Below are 19,920 nucleotides of genomic sequence, written 5' to 3' on the forward strand. Positions count from 1 at the left end.
TATATAATACATGTTTTATGAACGTGCTAAGGATATCAATTGTATTTATTAATACATATTTTCTTTACTCTTTTCTATTGTAATAAAACGTTCTACATCAAAGAGAAACCTTCATGAAAGCTGAGCCTTGTAAATTGTCACGCTAAGTTTGTCGGGTATATATAAGAAGCAGAGAATAGAAAGGTCAAAGCTTCTAATTTCAAGTTAGAACTTTTGGGCAAGCAACAAATTAAATTAAAGTGGGTATGAAAAGTTATAAACTATGTTTTCTCATTACTTTTATATGCCCATTGTATTCATATACAACGGCACAAGGACAGAATGCAGGCAGACAAGTAAGTATCCAATGTAGAGTATGTAGTATCTTATTTTTAAAAATTAAATTTCAATATCATTTTATTTACAACCTTTTCCTATAAATAGATTTTGATTATATTTCTTTCCGAGGTTGATTTCGACGGAAAATTTGTAACATTTAGGTGTAAACCGAAACAAATAGCACTTATATTTTACAGAATGTATTAGATATAACGTTTAATATTAATTTAGAAACGGATGAAGATAAATAAAGAGAAGTAGTGTAGGATGTACGGTGGTATGTGGCTTACATCCACCTCTATTTTTTGCAAACTATCGTCTAGCCACCTAAAATGTAGGAAGTACAGGTTATACGCTACATTCGATTTATACTATACACACCTCATTGAAAAACAATAACTGCTCTCCATGTACTGTATTTCAAAACAAATAAGCTCAGTAAACAGCTAGTCAGCAGGCTGTTGCCGCAAATTATGACTAAATTATTTCAAAATGTTTGCGTTTTCGGGGTGTGGGAATCGAGTTTTCCAAGAATCGCTTCTATAATGGAAAACTGTGTTCTAAACCTGCAGTGGTTTTTCCTCAAGATGTCACATGCTCCGTCCCTACCTTCTGAAAGCTGACCTCTGGTATTATTATATAAATCCAAGCTGTTTCTAAATGGTTTTCTTGGAAACTCTTAGAAACTTTTTTTCCTAAAGGTTAGTGGAAGATAGAGTTGAGTGGGGAAGGGGGTGAGGAATAGGACCTATATATTCATGTGGTGACATTGACGTTGTTCTGTTTACACATTGCCTTGACCACAGTTTTCACGCCCTCTTTGATCCAAATTCAAAGTGTGTCCATTGGATACAATTTGAGCGAGGCAATATGGGTTGGAACCAGCTCATTTCTAATCGCGGAAGGACGTTCCGAAAAAATGTGGTCTTTACTTTAGTTCAAGAGTTAATGTTTTAGATAAAACATTATGATTCAAACGGATGGAGATAAAATAAAACAAAATATGAAATAGAAAAAGGCCAGAAGATTAATCGAATAAATTGTTCTGCTCGTTACATCATTGGGCCTAAGGGTTCCCTGAAATTTAAAATGGTAAGGCATGCCATCTGATAAATCATTGAAAATTTCACGGAAACGCATCCTTCTTTTCTTTAGAAGAAAGATATATCCTGTTGGGCACCTTTAACTAAATTTTCGAGTTAGCCCCAGAGCTTCATCATAGGAGGCTCTATAAACAAGCAGAATGCTCCAATCGACGCGCCCTTGGAAATGTTCCTACCTCAATTTTTGCTTTATTCTTTTGTCTCGAGCCATATGTCAGTTTATTAAGCATTGGACGATTAATCTGACTGTGAAAGAACTCACAGTAAAATGGTGGGCATTTCGTAAACAGTGCCTCATATCAGTGGCATATTTAGGATCTTATTTCGGGGACTGTGCACAACACGGGGAAGCAGCGAGGCAATGGCCCACCTGAGTTTGAGAATTAAACATATTTTAATCGATTGTCTACTAATATACGAGGAGAAAACGTGAAACTCGTATGTCAATGGAGAATCTTACCTCCCAGGTAAATTTGAAATGACGCTGCAGCAAACACACCTTGAATATTTGTAATTTCATTTCAACTTAACTGATTTCATTTTAGAAAAAAAATGGAAATATTCAGTTTTATCTGTACACGTTTTTACCTGAAGGAAAATGTTGAGATAAGTTGAAGCTGCAATATGCTGTTCGCAGTCTCAATGGCAAGGATTGCAGACTGGTGAATCTTATGTGAAATGATACACACAAAAATTTAGCAGTGAATCCAACTTTTTATTCTATTCATAGAAGAAAAAGGAAGCATCCTCTTGGAATACTTAATTTCCCGGGCTGCTTATGCCCTTCCCCCTCTTGGTTTTCTTCAATTCAAACATTTACCTTTATAACTAAACGATGTAAATATTCCCTTCCTGTAATAATTAAAGTCCCGTTATGTTAATATCCGTGCAAGTTATTGTGGAACCCCAGTTTCGCTAATCAGCTCTTCTTAATTTTGCTGTTACTGGCCAACTTGAATCACAACTAAGAACGGTCGAAAGTATGATAAGAGAAAACCACTTGCGTCTCTGGCATGTAAACTTTGAGGGGGACATCAAAGAAAGTGATTTAAATAGTAGTACCTAACCCAACTTGTTTATTTATCTGTGATTCATTTGTAACCTTTTTGCTTACCTTCACGGACTCTCTTGAGACATATTAAAAACTTTGTTATAATCGTTTCATAGCCTGAATATTATATTCCAAATAAATATAATAATTATTGTTTATATGTTATTCTGTCGTTAGTAAATAAATTAAATTGAATAGAATATTGAACATTTTGCACTTCAAAATATAGGGGGGGACGCGTACCCCTCGTCCCCCCCGCCAGAGGCGCCCATGAGAGAAACGAAAGAAAGTAACAACTAAGAAAAAGAGACAGAGAGTGAAATGGCGGAAAGAAAGAAAAAAAAATAACACAGTTCTTACAAGGAAGGAAATTTGACAAGTACAGTAGTATTTATGAACAAAGAGCACAAAAAATAGAAAGTCAATGAAATTCTTAGTAATGTTAGGGATTATTGTTGTACCTGTAACAGGCCCGTATCCACGGGGGGGGGGCAAGAGGGGGCCGCCCCCCCTAAATTTTTCTTGCCCCCCCCTAAAATTTTCATGGAAGGCTTGCAAAAAAAACTCGATTAATTCCCTGTGTAAACACTAAGAATAAAATGCAATATAAAAGAGATTATTCCAAGAATTTTTCCATTTTAACTATTTGATGAACACTTCTAAACATATTTTAAAGGAGTAAAAGTTAATCAGTCTTCACGAATCTCGATATGAAACGGCACAATACATATTGAAGCAAGTTTTTACGAAAAGAAGGAATATGTTCATAATACTTCATGCCACAGTTGTAATAGCGATCTGCAAGGTAGGAGACGAAGTGTGGAGTGCTTGCTGCAAGCCAAATCATAGAAACAGGAGCAGGAACAAAGCGTTTCTCTCTTGTCGATTGCAGTAACGGCGGTAGGTTGTTGTTATTTTATTGTGTAGTTGTAATACATACATGCGTTGCAAAATCCTCGTCAACAGCAAACCTTAGATTAACTGTGGAACAATTAGTTGTGAATTGAATTAAGAGGTCCGAGTTTCGTTAAAGGCGATTGATTCTAGTAGGGTCCAAATTCTTGTGGTGTGATATGTAAAACAAGAACTGTGGTGGAATATTCACCGAAAAAGTAATGGTTGCAAAGACTTTCATATGTTTGTTCTCCTAGAAGAATAAAGTTAAGCTAAATTACCTTAATTAGATGAGTAACTGAGCAAGTGAACATATTTAACGTTTAAGTTTAAGGATTAAATTTCGGGTTATGGAGCCAGGACTAGTAAGAATTTGCAAGATTTAGAGGAGAAATTAAGTAGCAAAATCTTTTGTATTGTACTTGGAATGGGAGATCCCGTGGAAGTAGCTAGTTTTCATATAAAAACGTTGTAAATTGGAACTATTTCTTAGTCGCGTACGCATAATAATGTTGTAATTCAACATGAAAGAAGCAGTGATGCTTTTACTCGATACTAGATGTGTGTAGCGTTTTACTTACATTGAGAAAAATCCATTCTCCGGACAGTGGTATATTGTACAAATATACGGAAACCTCTTGCTTACTACAAAAATCTGAACGGAGCATACGTTATCCGTATGCTACATAGGCACTACCCTTAGGTGTTACATCATGCCGTCGCAGGATGTTTGATGTCTAACAGTACATACATATATGTTTGTTACCTTCGTCAGCTATATGTTATATACGTCCATTTGTATGTGAGATCCAGACCGCCTATATTGTTTCATACGGAAAGTATGTATAGATGGAACACTTATACAGAAAGTATTATAAAACATGCGTTTTCAGTTATACACTTGCTGTACGTTAAGTCCAAAAACTACAGGAATTACAAATGTAATCTACGATATTACGTATGCCGCATACATTTTTCTCAGTGTAGCTTATAGTATTTTTTAAGCTGTTTTGGTATGTGTTTTCTTGGTATAGTGTGCAGATGGTTCATTTATATAAAACGAGTTTAATTTAAGATTTTAAACAAGAACTTAGTATAATTATTAAAAAAAAATACAACTGTAATTGGAAACAAGGGAATTACTTCAAAGTTACCCTTCCACTTAATTTTCAACAAAAACATAATAAAATCTACAATAATCGATTTCTACTTAAACATTACTCATTTCATGTTCTGTTACGTTACCTCGAGGGTGTGGGTACGGGGGAGAAACTATAATTACATATGGAAATCCATTATTAACCTAAAGGGGAGACTGGCGGGCCGCGCGGAGCACGGTTGTGGGTAGTTAAGGCGGCAGACTACTAAATATTTTTGAAAAACTAATAATTTTTCTTTTGCCCATTTTTCGTAAGTGGAAAGAGGTAATAAAATGTAACTTACTACAATAATAGATAATGTTATTCTACACCCGAAAATACGAATCGGAAGAATTTTCAGTGTTGCCATCCATAGAAATTACAGTGTGACCAGAATTTGAATTACTCAAAAATCTAGGTAAAGGCAGCGTCTAGAAAAATGAACTCAACGGTAATTGATCACTTACCATGCTATCTACCTTTCTTGTTTACTACTTTTTAAATAACATTTCTATTTATTTTATAAAACTTACATAAATTATTACAAAATAAATAAGTTATTACAAAATAAGTAGAAACATTTTTTAAAAAGTAGTAAACAAGAAAGGTAGATAGCATGATAAGTCATAAATTACCGTTGAGTTCATTTTTCTAGTCGCTGCCTTTATCTAGATTTTTGAGTAATTCAAATTCTGGTCACACTGTAATTTCTATGGGTGGCAACACTGAAAATTTTTCCGATTCGTATTTTCGGGTGTAGAATAACATTATCTATTATTGTACTATGTTACATCTTATTACCTCTTTCCACTTACGAAAAACTGGCAAAAGAAAAATTATTAGTTTTTCAAAAATATTTAGTAGTCTACCCCCTACACTGTAAAAAATTTCGCCTTAAATTTACTGACCGATTACCGTCAACTCTCGCTGCCATCCGATTACCCTAAATTTTACGGACCACCATTTTTTCATAAAAACGGCAGACTGTATATTTAGAAGCAAAATAATATTGACCGTGTTTAGAAACATATTTGGTACCGTATATTTTACGGTAATTTACCGTAATATTTAGGGGTCGTTTTTTTTTTTTTAAAAAAAAAAAGCACAGGTGTGTTATTACCGTACAAGATTTACAGTAATAACACACCTGTGCCCTGTTGCTAGATCCAGTAAGAATTCTTGCTGGTCAATATATATTGACCCAATTTTCATCGAATTGCTGGAAACTGTATCAGTACACACACACTGGCTAGCAATAATTTTTGCTGGATGGATGCAACTAGAGTGCACACTGGTCCACTGCTGTTAAAGACTACTTAACTAAAGAAAACAAAAGTGAACGAAAGAAGCGTTGCACCTACGACGTGCATAATATCCATAAGAATAAAAGTTAATTCTTAGTTTGTAATATCGAATCCTTGTTCTGATATCATCTTGAACATACATTACTTTTTCTTTTCAAAATTACTAATTTTGTCATGTATTGAACAAAACACCAGAAAAGGATTCGATATTACATACAAAAAAAAAAAAAAAAATCTTGAATTTTATAGCTGAGTTTTCGCACGTTTTGAAGATGTAGTTGGAACAAACATCCATGCCCTTTTAAGATATTCATAAATCGATATTCTGTTACAGTGTTAAGACTAGCTTTATTGCATGTATTTTCGCTATGAGTACCAGTAGACTAATAGACCTCAAATATTCTAATCAGCGATTCATTCGATTAGTCGCATTATTACGGTTTCAGATAACCAAGCAGGCACTCGACAATATAGCTTAGAATGACCAGAAGTACGACTAAACAAGTGTAAAACCATATGACTTCTCACAACACTGCCTACAGTATCCAGTATTCGCTATCTCAAATTAATAAATACGTGTTTGCATAATTATGTAAGTGACATCAATGCTCAAAAAAAAAAAAAAAAAAAAAGTCACCAAACTTCGAGAGTATTGGACTTTTGCATATTTATTAAACGCTCAAATGTATTAACAAGACACCAGAACAGATTATAGGTACTCAGAACAAAATTAAAGATAAAAACATTTACAGAAATATTTTTCAAATCTAACAATTTATTTGTCCAGAAAAAATAATGACAGCATGGGCGCCCGATGAAAATTTTCTAGGGGACTCAACTCTCTGGTTACTATATACCCTGATATTTTTTATTTGTATTAAGAAATTTAATACGTTTTCACTAGCTAGGGGAGCGACCCCCTGCCCCTCCTTCGGGCACACATGAGTGACAGTATACTTTTGTTTCTGTAACATGAACAATTCCAGTTAATGCAACACAATTTATGTAATGTTGTTACGGTAAACTACGAAGCACTTTTCCTATTTTTTTAAATTTTTTTTAAAGTATTTCAACATTGTGATTCTAATTCTAGCTTCACAAACCACTCGTAGTTGGCTACATTATCATAAGACTTTATACATCCAGCAGCTTCTTGGTTTCGAATCGTTGCACTTTGGAGCTATCTGCTTGCCACGATAGCCAACTAAAGTTTTTTTGTCACTGAACAAAGTTCAAATATTAACATGGTGCTTTCCCATACATTACCTTGCTTAATGTTGAATTTCCAGGATATCTTCAACAGTGGTAGGCCTATTGTATATCACACCAGAAAACCACACACTAAACAAACAAACAAACAAACAAAAGAAAGAAACAAAACAAAACAAAGCATAACACATCCGAACCTACGCGCCATCAATCCTCGCTTCGAACATGTGCTTTTTCTCTCCAATGCGCATGCCCGACACAAGCATCTGACAGGAAAACGGTCTCCTACCATTATTTTAGAAAAACGGTAAACCGTATATTTTTTTACGGTAAGAGGCACTTATTTTCACGGTTATTGGTTACAGTGTAGGGAAGAACGAGCGAAGCGAGAAGCCGAAGTAAGTTGGGATAACGAACTACTAGGTTACTTAGGTTGGGTTATGTCTACTTCGCACTTACCTTAGTACGTACTTAGGTTTGTAGAGCTCTTTTATCTTAAGCAGAAACTCGTGAACGATTGTTGGTGGTCTTTGTTCTTTCATTCATTAAGCCATGAATATTCAAAAAATTAACCTCATTATCAACATCATGTTTTACAAATGTTAGTACTGTCAATTCACATCCAGCGCAAAGACACTGTACACTTGCAGGCATGTTTACTCGAAAATTATTCACAATCCAACTGTCCTGAACCTAGAGACAAGTAGTTCCCCCTACTTGCGAATTAGTCCCGTTTTTATAACCGTTTATCGAAAGGTATTACACATAAATTACGCTTCACTTACATGTTATCAAGCAAATAAGCAATCAAATTATCAAATTCTTCTAGGAAAATTTTCAAAATTTTGATAAAAACGGAAGGGCAACTTCGCAAGTTAACCCTAAACAAGAGCCTAAGTAAACTTGAATTTCCTTATTTCACAGTACATCATCTCTCGATGTTAATGTTAGTATTACATGTGGGACTATTAAAACATTTATATTTTAATTCTAATTCGTGTAGTTAGCAATATCCATTCAATAAATTCATGTTTTTTTCATGTAGATTACAGAATATTAACTTAATGTGTGTGTGTAGAGGAGATAATAGAATTAAGTAGAAGCAAAATACTTAAATATTCAAGAGCAGATATGATGAATTGCTGATGTTACTTTTTGATGAACTATAATATGGTTGACTCGGGTTCCCCTAACTTCTACCGGGCCCTCTCTAAATTTTTGGGCTGGCTACGGGCCTGACCTGTAATGCGAAAAACTAACAAATTTATTTTGGGGGGAAGGCTTGAGCCCGATACCCCTAAATATGCCACTGCATCACATGAAAAACTTTTTCCTATAAAACTACTTTGTTTTCATGATTTTATCAGTAATGTACCAGATGACACATCTTTTCATTCAAAATTTTGCCAATTCCATCCAGAGGCACCGTTATACGTGGTCTTGTGAGGAAACCTGGTGCCTATTTCTCTATGCTACCACCCTTGTAATGTGTTTTTCTATCGTGCGGTAAAATATCGTGAAGTAGAAATACTAGAATACTTATGTAATAGATCATCATCATCGTCATAGATATTGTGCCAGTATTAGCTTGTTGCAACTGAGAAGCTTCCTTGCTCCACGGTATTCCACTAACCTCTTCGCTTTCAAGTAAATTTTTTCTGTTTTGATATCATCCATTAATTGTAATCTCCTTCTTCCCCTCCCTCTCTTCCATGCCACCATACCATCTAGCAATGATACATATATAGTCCGTCATGATATATTTCCTTCTTAGCCAATGTCCCAACCAGTTTCTCTTCCTCTTTTTAATAATTAGTCTAGGCTCTGTCCATAAGAGCTGTAGAAAAGTCGGGGATGACAGCAGATCTCTTCAGAACCTGTTAGAGGGTGATCAATTAATAAAAAAAATCGAAGGTAACACTTCCGCAACCGGGGCCTTCATTGTGAAATTCAATATTCAAAATGGCGCCCGCGCGCAAGTACCAAATTATATTTGAACTGAAATATATTCTCACAAAAACAAGTTAGAAACTTCGTTTTTGTACCAAATTAAAGATAATTGATAGTAGAAGTAATAAAACTGGGTATATTGTTTACATGTTGCCGCCACATTTAAAAATAACGGTTATTTGGGCCAAAAATTAGTTTTTCTCGTTTCTCTTTTTTCATTTCATGACAAATAACTATGAAGTTATTAAAAATATGAAAATGCAGCCCAAACTAATTAAAGGAGCATAATCTTGGCTTTCTATCGTTACCAATATCTTTAATAGATCTAAAAAATGACGGAGCTATTTAAATTTAAGTGGCGCCGGGTGCAGTGTTTTTTGGACTGTTTAATAAATTACCGGAAAAACACTCACTACGCGGGGGCTATTACTTTTTAACAACTTAAAAATGGTCCATTCATTTTATCGATAAATTAAAGGTAATAGGTTGCTGTGTCGAGAAAAGTGAAATAATAATGTTATTGCATTTGTCAAATATTATTATTAACATGTTTGTTCATATAATATGTAGCTAATGTTGCAGACTCTAATGTGGACAGTGAAATAATAAAAATCCATAGTTGGCACCAATATCCTAGACAATGACTATAGAAAACCTGTTTGGCATCTCCCTATCCCGAGACACATCTTCCTCTGCATCCGTATTAGACATAAATGCCTGCATCATTTGCCAGAATCATAACGAATCTTCAGGTAAAACAATGTCGTCTTTCCGAGGGAGAGAAGATGTTATAGCTGCGGCTGAAATTCGCAAGGATGGTGTTCTGAAAAGACTTAAGGATTTTCAATGAGGTGTAGAATTTGTATATCATTGTAATGACGCATTCTATATGTTATATTTAATCAAGAATGTGCTGTTACGGAAGAAAAAGAAAAGAGAACGTACTGAAACTGAGGAGCTGGATTCAATAAAATCTCAATCTGAGCCAATGGCAAAGAAAATGAGAATAGATATTCCAGTTCGACAATCACCATCTGCAAACAAGAAAGCAAGATTTTTTTTATGTGTAGTATGTGGGAAAGAGAAACACAACGGAATTAAACAAAAGTACAGAATATGTGAATCAAATCGTGCAACTACATTTTTATCAGCAACTATGTTCTTTAAAGATGACGGATTTACGAGAACTTGTGACTTGGAGGATGAATTACCTGTTTTCGGTGCAGATCTCTATTATCATAAGGCCTGTCTTGAGCACTATCTTCTGAAGTTCAATAAATATTCTCAGAAATCAGATAGCACAACTACCGAGTCGAAGAAAACTAATAAAAGTGGAGTGCTTAATAAAGTGACGCAAGAGACTATTGGATGAGGGTGTGGATTGACATTGTCGGAAATTCGAGACTTCATTAATGGAAATATTGAACTGACTTTCAATAACAACCAAGTTAAACTTTGGAGAAAAAGTAAGGTTTTCGAAGCCTTCGAAAATAAATAAACCAATTCTAGGTTTCAACTTACTATTTAGTGCCGAAGAAATAGCTGACAAACTGAGATCGATTAACATACTTACGAGTGCAGTGAAAGAAGTACGAACGGCTCTTCTTCACGTAGATTTCGGTATTGAAGGAGAATTTGGGGACAGTCAGCAACTTCATAAGTCCTGGTCAACAACTAGAATTCCTCAACCTCTTTTGGATTTCCTAGCAGAAGTGCTACAAGTGGCCAAGTTGAACATCATATCTGGGACGCAAGCGAAGATCTACATATCACTGACGAAGACAGTGAAAACGATCTTGAAGAATTTTCCGACCAACAAAATCTAAATTTTCAGAATCTATTGAAGTCAATCTTCCAGACTTTATTCTATAATATATATCGTAGTAGGAAAGCAACCCCCATGCATTTGATGGTGGCACATTCAATTCATGAGAAATGCAAAATCAGACAACTGATCTCAACTATGAATAAATTACGTGTGTCAGTTGGCTATAAAGATATCATACAAGCACGAAGCAACCTTGCACAATATACACTAAAGACATGTTTCTCCATCTTGTCTTTTTCAAGCCACTTTCAGGAGGATAGTTTCACGGTAGGACCTGTGGACAATTTCGACCGTGAAGAAGCTACTCTGTCAGGAATCCGTGATAGTCAAGATACAGTCATGGTGCTTTTCCGGGAAGTGCCAACAAAAGTCCCATCGAAACCGAAATTGTCAAAGTCAGTATTAGCAAGACCTGCAGTCATCTTCGATCCTTCCTTCCATCTCAGCAATTGAAGAAATAAGAAAGGAAGGTACAACCTATATCGATTCAAAACACGCTAACAATTTCTCCCGAACTGTATGATTTGGACATCGATAATCTGCGTCAGAAGGAGTTTACTCAAGACATAATGCATGCTGCATACGAGTTAGAAACTAAAGAATCCACTCTAACGCGGGGTGCTGTGAATGCGATAATAACGGATTCAGATGTTTCCAAGAAACAGGTTGGCTTTCTTCCAGTACTGCGAGATCTGTTCCAATACGGGATATAATAGTGTATACACAGCAATGAAAAAAAAAAACTTCCAGAGCCTACTTATACACTTAAGCTAATCTTCAATGCCTGTAGTATGTGACGAAGGGGTGTATTACATTGCTGCCGAAATTCAACTTCGACAATGAATTTTCAAACATTTTCCTCATGTTTGTTGTTGTACCAGATTGTTTGTTGTTGTTGTGGCACATGAAGTTGTACCAGATTCTAATGCAGAAGAAATCCTGAATTACCTGACACGTAGCCATGACGCTTATGTGGCATTCCAAAACGAGCGATTTTTGTACAAAACAACTCCGTTGTCGAAGACCATTCACAGACGAAACTTCCACTCTTTCGTCAAGCAAATAAAGTAGTCTACTTTCTCTACTTTGCAAAAGTTGTTGGGACCGTCTGAGTACGTCTCCAAAGGAAATTCATCAATGAATACAGCAACTATTGCTGATGTTATGAACCAACTTCGTAAAACTCGAGTGAAAGGTTTACAAACATTTGCTGATCTGTTTGATGTATTCTTTAGGAGGTGCAGCAATGTTTAAACACGCACCCGCAGGGATTTTTGTGTGACTAATCACCACGATCAAAAATGTGCAAAGACACCAAGGGCAACCACCTCACCTATACTATTAACTAATCTGTCATGTACACATTCCTACCAGTGCAAATGGAGAGATTTTTGACTTTCTCGGAAAACAAAATTTAAATTCAAGATGTCTTAAAAGACTACTTCTCACCTTGGTCAAAAATGTGCAAAGACACCAAGGGCAACCGCCTTACCTATACTATTAACTAATCTGTCATGTACACATTCCTACCAGTGCAAATGGAGAGATTTTTGGCTTTCTCGGAAAACAAAATTTAAGTTCAAAATGTCTTAAAAGACTACTTCTGCACAAAAGCAAAGTTTATAGTCTTTGAAATGTATCTGAGTGAATTACTGCTTGAAAATGGTGCAAATCCTGCTATATCTGTCACTGCCTCTTCAATTGTTCCAAAAATTACATGAGTGTTTCATGCTGAGTATCAGTAATTTTACATTATGCTCTGAAAAGAAATATGTAAATATTCTCTAAAGCACACCTAAAGTCATATATTCGTAAGAATTTTGAAACTGTAGAAAACCTTAGTTATACATTACTAGCTCTCACAAGCACACATGATATTACCATCAAATTAAAGTAAATTCTCGTGACATCAAAGTCTGCAAAATAAAAAATTATAATAATTACATCAGCTACATATTATATGAACAAAAATGTTAATAATAATATTTGACAAATGCAATAACATTATTATTTCACTTCCTACGACACAGCAACCTATTACCTTTAATTTATCGATAAAATGAATAGACTATTTTAATTTGTTAAAAAGTAATAGGCCCCGCGTAGTGAGTGTTTTTCCGGTAATTTATTACACAGTCCAAAAAACGCTACACCTGGCGCCACTTAAATTTAAATAGCTCCGTCATTTTTTAAGATCTACTAAAGATATTGGCAACGATAGAAAGCCAAGATTATGCTCCTTTAATTAGTTTGGGCTGCTTTTTTATATTTTTAATAACTTCATAGTTATTTGTCATGAAATGAAAAAAGAGAAACGAGAAAAACTAATTTTTTGGCCCAAATAACCGTTATTTTTAAATGTGGCGGCAACATGTAAACAATATATTCAGTTTTCTTACTTCTACTATCAATTATCTTTAATTTGGTACAAAAACGAAGTTTCTAACTTGTTTCTGTGAGAATATATTTCAGTTCAAATATAATTTGGTACTTGCGCGCGGGCTTCATTTTGAATATTGAATTTCACAATGAAGGCCCCGGTTGTGGAAGTGTTACCTTCGATTTTTTTTATTAATTGATCACCCTCTAACAGGTTCTGAAGAGATCTGCTGTCATCCCCGACTTTTCTACAGCTCTTATGGACAGAGCCTGGATTAAATGTCTAAAATTGTTCTTTTCTCCCCCACTGTTTCTTAGACCCTCTTATTCGTTTTCCGCTCGACCCAGCTAATTCTCTCCTCTCTTTTCCACACCCACATTTCGAAAGCTTCATCATTTTTGCGTAATGTTCAGATTTCTGATCCATACAAAATAATACTCCACACGAAGCATTTTATGAGTCCCTTTCTCAACTCTCTATTCAGGCGTCAGAAAATAGACTTTTCTTCCTCCGAAAGGCTTCTTTCACCATTTCTGCCTTTGCCTTTATTTCACGTTCGATTTTCCTATCATTCTAATAATACTATTTAGGTATCGAAACCTAGTCATCTGTGTAATTTTCTACTCTCCTACTTCTATATTTGATACAGACCTCTTCGTTCCAATCACCATACCTTTTGTCTTGCTAACGTTCATTTTTATCCCATATTCTTCGCAGCCCTCCCTCAATTTTTCTAACATCTTATTCATTTTCTCTTCAGATTCCGCAACAAGCGTCATATCATCTGCAAACCGTACAATAGTAGAAGTCATTTCTAAATTCACGGACATGACTGGACAACTGATATGCGAAGTTCGATTCAAGGTCACTACAATGTTATTACCTTGGTGTAAAGAACCTTCATGCTTGCTATCATGACATTTATTCCACAAAAGTGTGTTCCAATTGTTTTGCTGTTTCCTAGTTATTATATTAAATATTAAACGTAGTGTACGGATAAAGCATTAAAAGAGGGCTAAAAGAATATGCATGTTTAGAGACATTAGCACCATGTTATTGATTAATACGCTCGGGTGGTATTGTTAGGTTAATTTGCAACCCGTCCTTCTATTATTATTGATTCTTATTATTCTTAATGATCTCATGACATGCATGTTCAGAAGCGACAAAAAAGTAAAACAAAAATAACTATATTTCAATATGTTTGACGTTTGAAAAAAATGAAATGAAATGAAATCTTTAATTTTTACGTCCCACATATATGCCGGTTAGGCTAAAGGAGACGGTGATAATGAGAAATGAATGAAATGGTGGAATGAAGAAAGTGGTAGGAAACGGGAGAACCCCGAGAAAATCCACGAGTGTTTGACGTTTGAAAGACACCAGGTCGAATTATAAAATCTTCAGTTTTATGGCTGGACGATTCCGGAATTTTAGTATCGGAAAATTTCCGGATTTCGGAAAAATTCAGATTTAGGAAAAACATCGGATTTCTTAAAATTTTCAATTTCGGAAAAATCCGTAATTCGTAAAAAAAATTGTATTTTTCGAATTCCGGAATTTTCTTAATTTCTGAATTTTTCCAAAATCTTGAAAATTTTGGCCATCTCTAGCTTAAGTTGCCCAATTTTGTACTTTTAATTTGTCTTAAACATGTCAAGCAGTATAAAATTTGGAATATTGATGAAAATATTGTTATTTTGTAACTTAGGAGTATAATTTTTTTAAATAACCATTTTCATATCAATATGGTGTGCTTCATGACGAAACACTTTGCTGCTCCTTTTTTCATTAAATCATTGTGGGAGAAAAAGGGTCAAGCAGGAACTTGACGTTGAGAAAGATCAGGGGTGCCAGGTGAAGAAGAACAATGAATAGTATGGTCTTGTAAAGTACAAACACTTGCTTATTCCATTTTTATACTTCGTTCCGCCTCCTTTGCTCTAATGTTTCACTCCGCTATTTCTGATCGTAAAAGAAAAAAAAAGTTTTCCTCTATCATAACCAATTGGAAGTGACTCGTGTATGATAGTGTTCCCACAGGACGAAATGAGATAGAATTGTTGTGATGAAATACGAGATTGGGATCGGGACAGGGATCGGAAAAACTATTCTTCCCGAGACGAGAAAGCTATTTCACTATACTTTTTCAGAAACGAGACAGCTCCAAGCCTAGTCTCGTGAGCCACACTATTGTAGAGTTTAAGTACCCGGCTATTTGGTAGCGTTTGCAAAGCGTATTTATTGCTCATGCGTACGCTTCGAATACGCTGAACATGTATGTAAAGGCGGATGGCTAATCGCAAACGCGAAAGCAATAAAAACGCGAAGAGAACGTCAGCTCGAGAGTATTTCGTGCGTTTCGGAACAATGGACCGCCTACTACGAGGGTCACTACGAAAGTTTTGAGATGTGAAATAACTTACATACTTAAAATCAATTTAACACTTACATTTTCTCAAAGTATTCACCCTTACACTGTACACACTTTTGCATCCTCGAAAACCACTTTTGGAAGCAGTGTTGCCAGTCGTTTTCTTAAAGTGTTGAAAGTTCATTCTCGTAAGCTACTACAGCTTCTTCAGGGCTGCAAAATCTCTTCCCACGCATGAGATCTTTGATCCTGGGGAACAGAAACAAATCACACGGGGCCAGGTCAGGGCTATACGGCGGATGAGTCATAAGTTTGACCTCCGTAGATTCTAAAAACTGAATTGTGATGTTGGCCGTGTGTGCGAACGCGTTGTCATGATGAACCAGGATCCCACGCAATCCAGTTCTTGGACGCCGTTCCCGAAGCTTCTGGAACACTTTTGTTAGGCAAACAGTGGTGTACCACTGAGCAGTAACAGTCCTTTGTTCTTCAAGTGGAATAGTTGCAACATGGCCAGATTTGGAGAAGAAAGTTGCGACCATCTTCTTCCCCACACTTCACGGTCGCTTTACTTTCGTGGATGGATTTTCGTCTGGAAAGATCCAAACTGTAGACTGGCGCTTATTTTCAGGTCAAATTGATAGATCCAAGTTTCATCACCAGTAACAATGTCAGATCTCGCCTCGAGAATTGCCTCCATCAAATCTTGCAAGCATTTCTTCATACCATTCCACACGCATGCTCTTGTGCTGTTCAGTCAAAGTGTGAGGCACCCAACGAGATGAAACCTTCCTGAGCCGAAGATGATCATGAAGAATTTTTGTTACTGCTGGCGATCCAATGTTCACTGTAGATTCAATGTCCTTGATAGTTGTTCGAGGATTTTCTCGAATCATTTGTTCCACAGCGGCAATATTTTCAACTGACACAGCTGTTGCCGGACGTCCAGCTCTCTCTTCATCTTTAAGCGATGTCCGGCCTCTTCTGAATTCACCAAACCACCGAAAAATTGTAGCACGGGAAGGAGCAAGGTCCCCAAATGCCCCCTGCAAACGGTCAAGGCTTTGTGTCTCGTTCAAACTACTTTCGAAATCGTAAAGGATCATTGCCCGAAAATGTTCCCTTTCGAGCTCCATTCTAGACAGCCGAATACTGCTCACATCAACAAACAAGTGAAGGCGATACGGCCACGCCGATAAGCGAGGCGAGTTGAAACTTGCTTCGCTTCTTCGCTCTGGATACCACTACTGAACGCAATTGTTGGAATTCAAATACTGTGCCACAACAATGCGTATCTCAAAACTTTCGTAGTGACCCTCGTATCAAAAGGAAGAAAAAAAGGGAAGACTTGTTGCCAAGGCAAGGAGACTTCTAGCAAGGAACAGCTGCTTTGAAGATGCTTTGTGCGGAGATTAGAACTCTGCTATTATAAAGTATGTGTGTGTATAACAAAAGAAAATTCACAAAAATACAAGGAAATTCCGAAAAATTAGTTAATCATAGAAAAAACTATGTAACACAATAGGGTTATTTCTCGTGATACACTTGATTGACAGTTAACTGGTACCATGGTAATCTATAAGCAAAATATTTAGCTTTAGACAAAAGATGAACCAACGAAATAACCTGAATTTGAACTCTATCTTTGAAGCTCGAATTCCACGCCCAAGCAGATAATCACAAGTGTAATCACAAAGAGAAATTTTCAGTTGTGCTTGAAAACGTGTCCTGTGTACATTTCCAATCATGGTTAGTGTGGCGTTTAACACAGTGGCGTTTATAATCGAAATACAAACTAGGCCATACCTATATGATTTAAGAGATCCGGACTACATGAATCGTGATTTAAAAATAAAAATGTGGATAGAAGTGGCTGAGATATTTGTTCCAGACTGGGAGCGAATGGAACGGAATTCTCAGAATGAAGAAGGTAAGAATATTCTTTTTTTATGATTTCATTTAATACTGTTAAGTAGAGCTACATCGAGCAAAATTGTATGTTCACTATGAATACTACTACTACTACGACGACGACGACGACTACTACTACTACTACTAATAATAATAATATGGTAATAATAATACTTCGTTAAAGTTGCGCCAACTTCCAATATACCTAATATATATTAAACCTTACGTCGCAACAGCCCGAAAGGGACAGGGCCGGCTATGCGACATTTTTTGGGGGTGGATATGTTAGATGGTGGAACAATTGCCCTTAGGTGGTGTAAGTCATAGATGTGTGCACAGGAGAAAGGCGAAAAATGCCACCTCTAATAGTTTGATACTTAGGTATATCGAATCCCATAATTTTGAATTGGGATTCAATATATATCTTATTCTCTTTCCAGCCTTTGAAATGACCGAGAAACTACGTTGCAAAATTATTTCAAAACTTAGTTTTGTATAATAAACACATACTGTTTCAGTTTCCAGACATTTCTTTCCATGCAGCTTAGAAATATTCCTGGGAAAGATATGTTTATTTTATTTATTATTTTTTTTAACTGCAACTGCTCGTGTTGTATCAACTTTGTTCTGAAACTGAGAATAAGATGATAAAATTGGTAGAGAGTAGGAATTGCAGAATAAGGCAAGATCATGGGAAGAGGAAAACTATCAGATTAAACCAGAGAATTGGTTAAACATATCAAGATGTAAATGTTATACTTGGTGGCTTGGAATTTAGCGGCCCTATCAGCACCGAAGCTATACAAGATGTGAACCTACAGTTTAAGGCGGAATCTAAACTACCTTTATGCGTTGGAACTTTTCAATGATCTCCCACCAGGATTCGGATCCGGAACCTCATGCTCCAAAGGCACGTGCATAGCTAGTAAAAGTGTTGGCATTTATTGATTGGGGTCTAATATTTCTTTTCGATATCTTAAACAAAATGCTTCTTGCTCCGTCTCTTTCGACTATATGAGCAAGGCTACATCAGACGTGAACTACAGCTCAACGTGGGATCCTAACCACATAACCTCCTCCTAGAATCGAATCCAGGTCTACCACGCCAAAGGCACGTACAATTACCGCTTAGCCACGAAGGAGCTCCATATATTGATCGAAACGAGACCGAGACTGTTACGATGTTTTTTGACGCGAGACGAGACCGAGAGTGTATTGAGTTTCATCTCGTCTCTATACCATTCCTAACATATATACACATCCTTTATATACAGATACACAGTTTAATATGGATGTAGGAATAAATTGAAAAAGAAACAATCTAACACCAACTGAATTGTTTTCCAAGTTTGCTTAAGATAAAGTAAGCTGTTTTGGTCGTTTACTTTGTCTGTACTTAGTTCAAAAAAGGGGAAAAATAACCATGACAAAGTTTTCTATATGTTAATACTATGGTGATAAATTTACCGATGAGGAAACTACTGTGTAAACATTTCCGGTAACGAAATTACCTACATGCTAATATTTTGATGACAAAATTACCAGTGACGAAATTACCGTGACAAAATTACCTAAATTCGGCAAATTGCACAGAATGGAGTTGGCAAATTGTCCGTTTTAAGTAAATTTGGTGCAAATTGTTCGGTGTCAAATTGACATATAGAATGGGTCTTGTATCCAGTTAATTTCAAAACCACCCGCAGAATGATCGCTGGGGATCGCGCTAAATTGGGTTAACGTAACTCAAACCGCTTTGCAAAACGAAGATGAAGAAGTGCATTCTGTGATATTTGTAATATTATATTTATACACTTGACGAATGTCTCATATTTGATGCTGTGATTTTATTGTTGAAACATCTTTGGAAATATAAGTGTTTTTTCATTGTTTTTTGAGTGATGTTTGAGGCTAGCATCTATTTTTGTTGTTTAGTAACAAATTCCATGCCCTCCTTTTTTTTTTAAGATTAAGATCACCATTCTACACTTCTGGCGCAGGAAATGAAAAAGAAAAGACCTGGAAACCCTGACTGGCTCATAGTATGATTTATAACTCTGATGAAAGTAAAATTAAAGTGTAGCCACCTAGGTCGCGTTCGCTGTGGGGGGTAACGCATTGAAAACGCTTTCTCGACTAGCTACAGTCTAAAGAATAATATTTGTAGAAGTTTTACTTGTGTAGATCTGATAATCTCTTGGACATAATCTTCGATAGAAATATATTGTCAAGAAAAAAGGAAAAAGAAGAAGAAAGAAAGAAAGGATCTACAATTTCTCATTTAAAAGGTGGTGTAAAATATTCTGCAATTCCTTTTCAGCTGTAAGATAGTAGCACTATGCTTAGTTATGATGTGCAATACGTGTGCGATTGGTCCACTACTTTGTTTACATCTGCTGGTTTTCTTAGTTGACCTCAAATGTGTCTTGTTATTTTTAGCATGAATAAGAATATAGTTTAAC

The 19,920-nt window shown here is 35.9% G+C and overlaps 1 protein-coding gene across 1 annotated transcript in view; it reads left to right on the plus strand.

The window, feature by feature from the left end:
• Positions 1–203: 203 nt before the first annotated feature.
• LOC145670707 (uncharacterized) overlaps positions 204–19,920 on the plus strand; it is a 155,235-nt gene continuing 135,518 nt past the window's right edge. Inside the window, exon 1 of the mRNA XM_081739489.1 lies at positions 204–335. Within this exon, the coding sequence (XP_081595615.1) occupies positions 246–335 (90 nt within the window). The 5' untranslated portion in view covers positions 204–245. The remainder of the gene's footprint in view (positions 336–19,920) is intronic.

The sequence above is a fragment of the Thermobia domestica genome, chromosome 14 (assembly GCF_964235325.1).
Source record: "Thermobia domestica chromosome 14, izTheDome1.hap1.1, whole genome shotgun sequence".
Lineage (NCBI taxonomy): Eukaryota > Metazoa > Arthropoda > Insecta > Zygentoma > Lepismatidae > Thermobia > Thermobia domestica.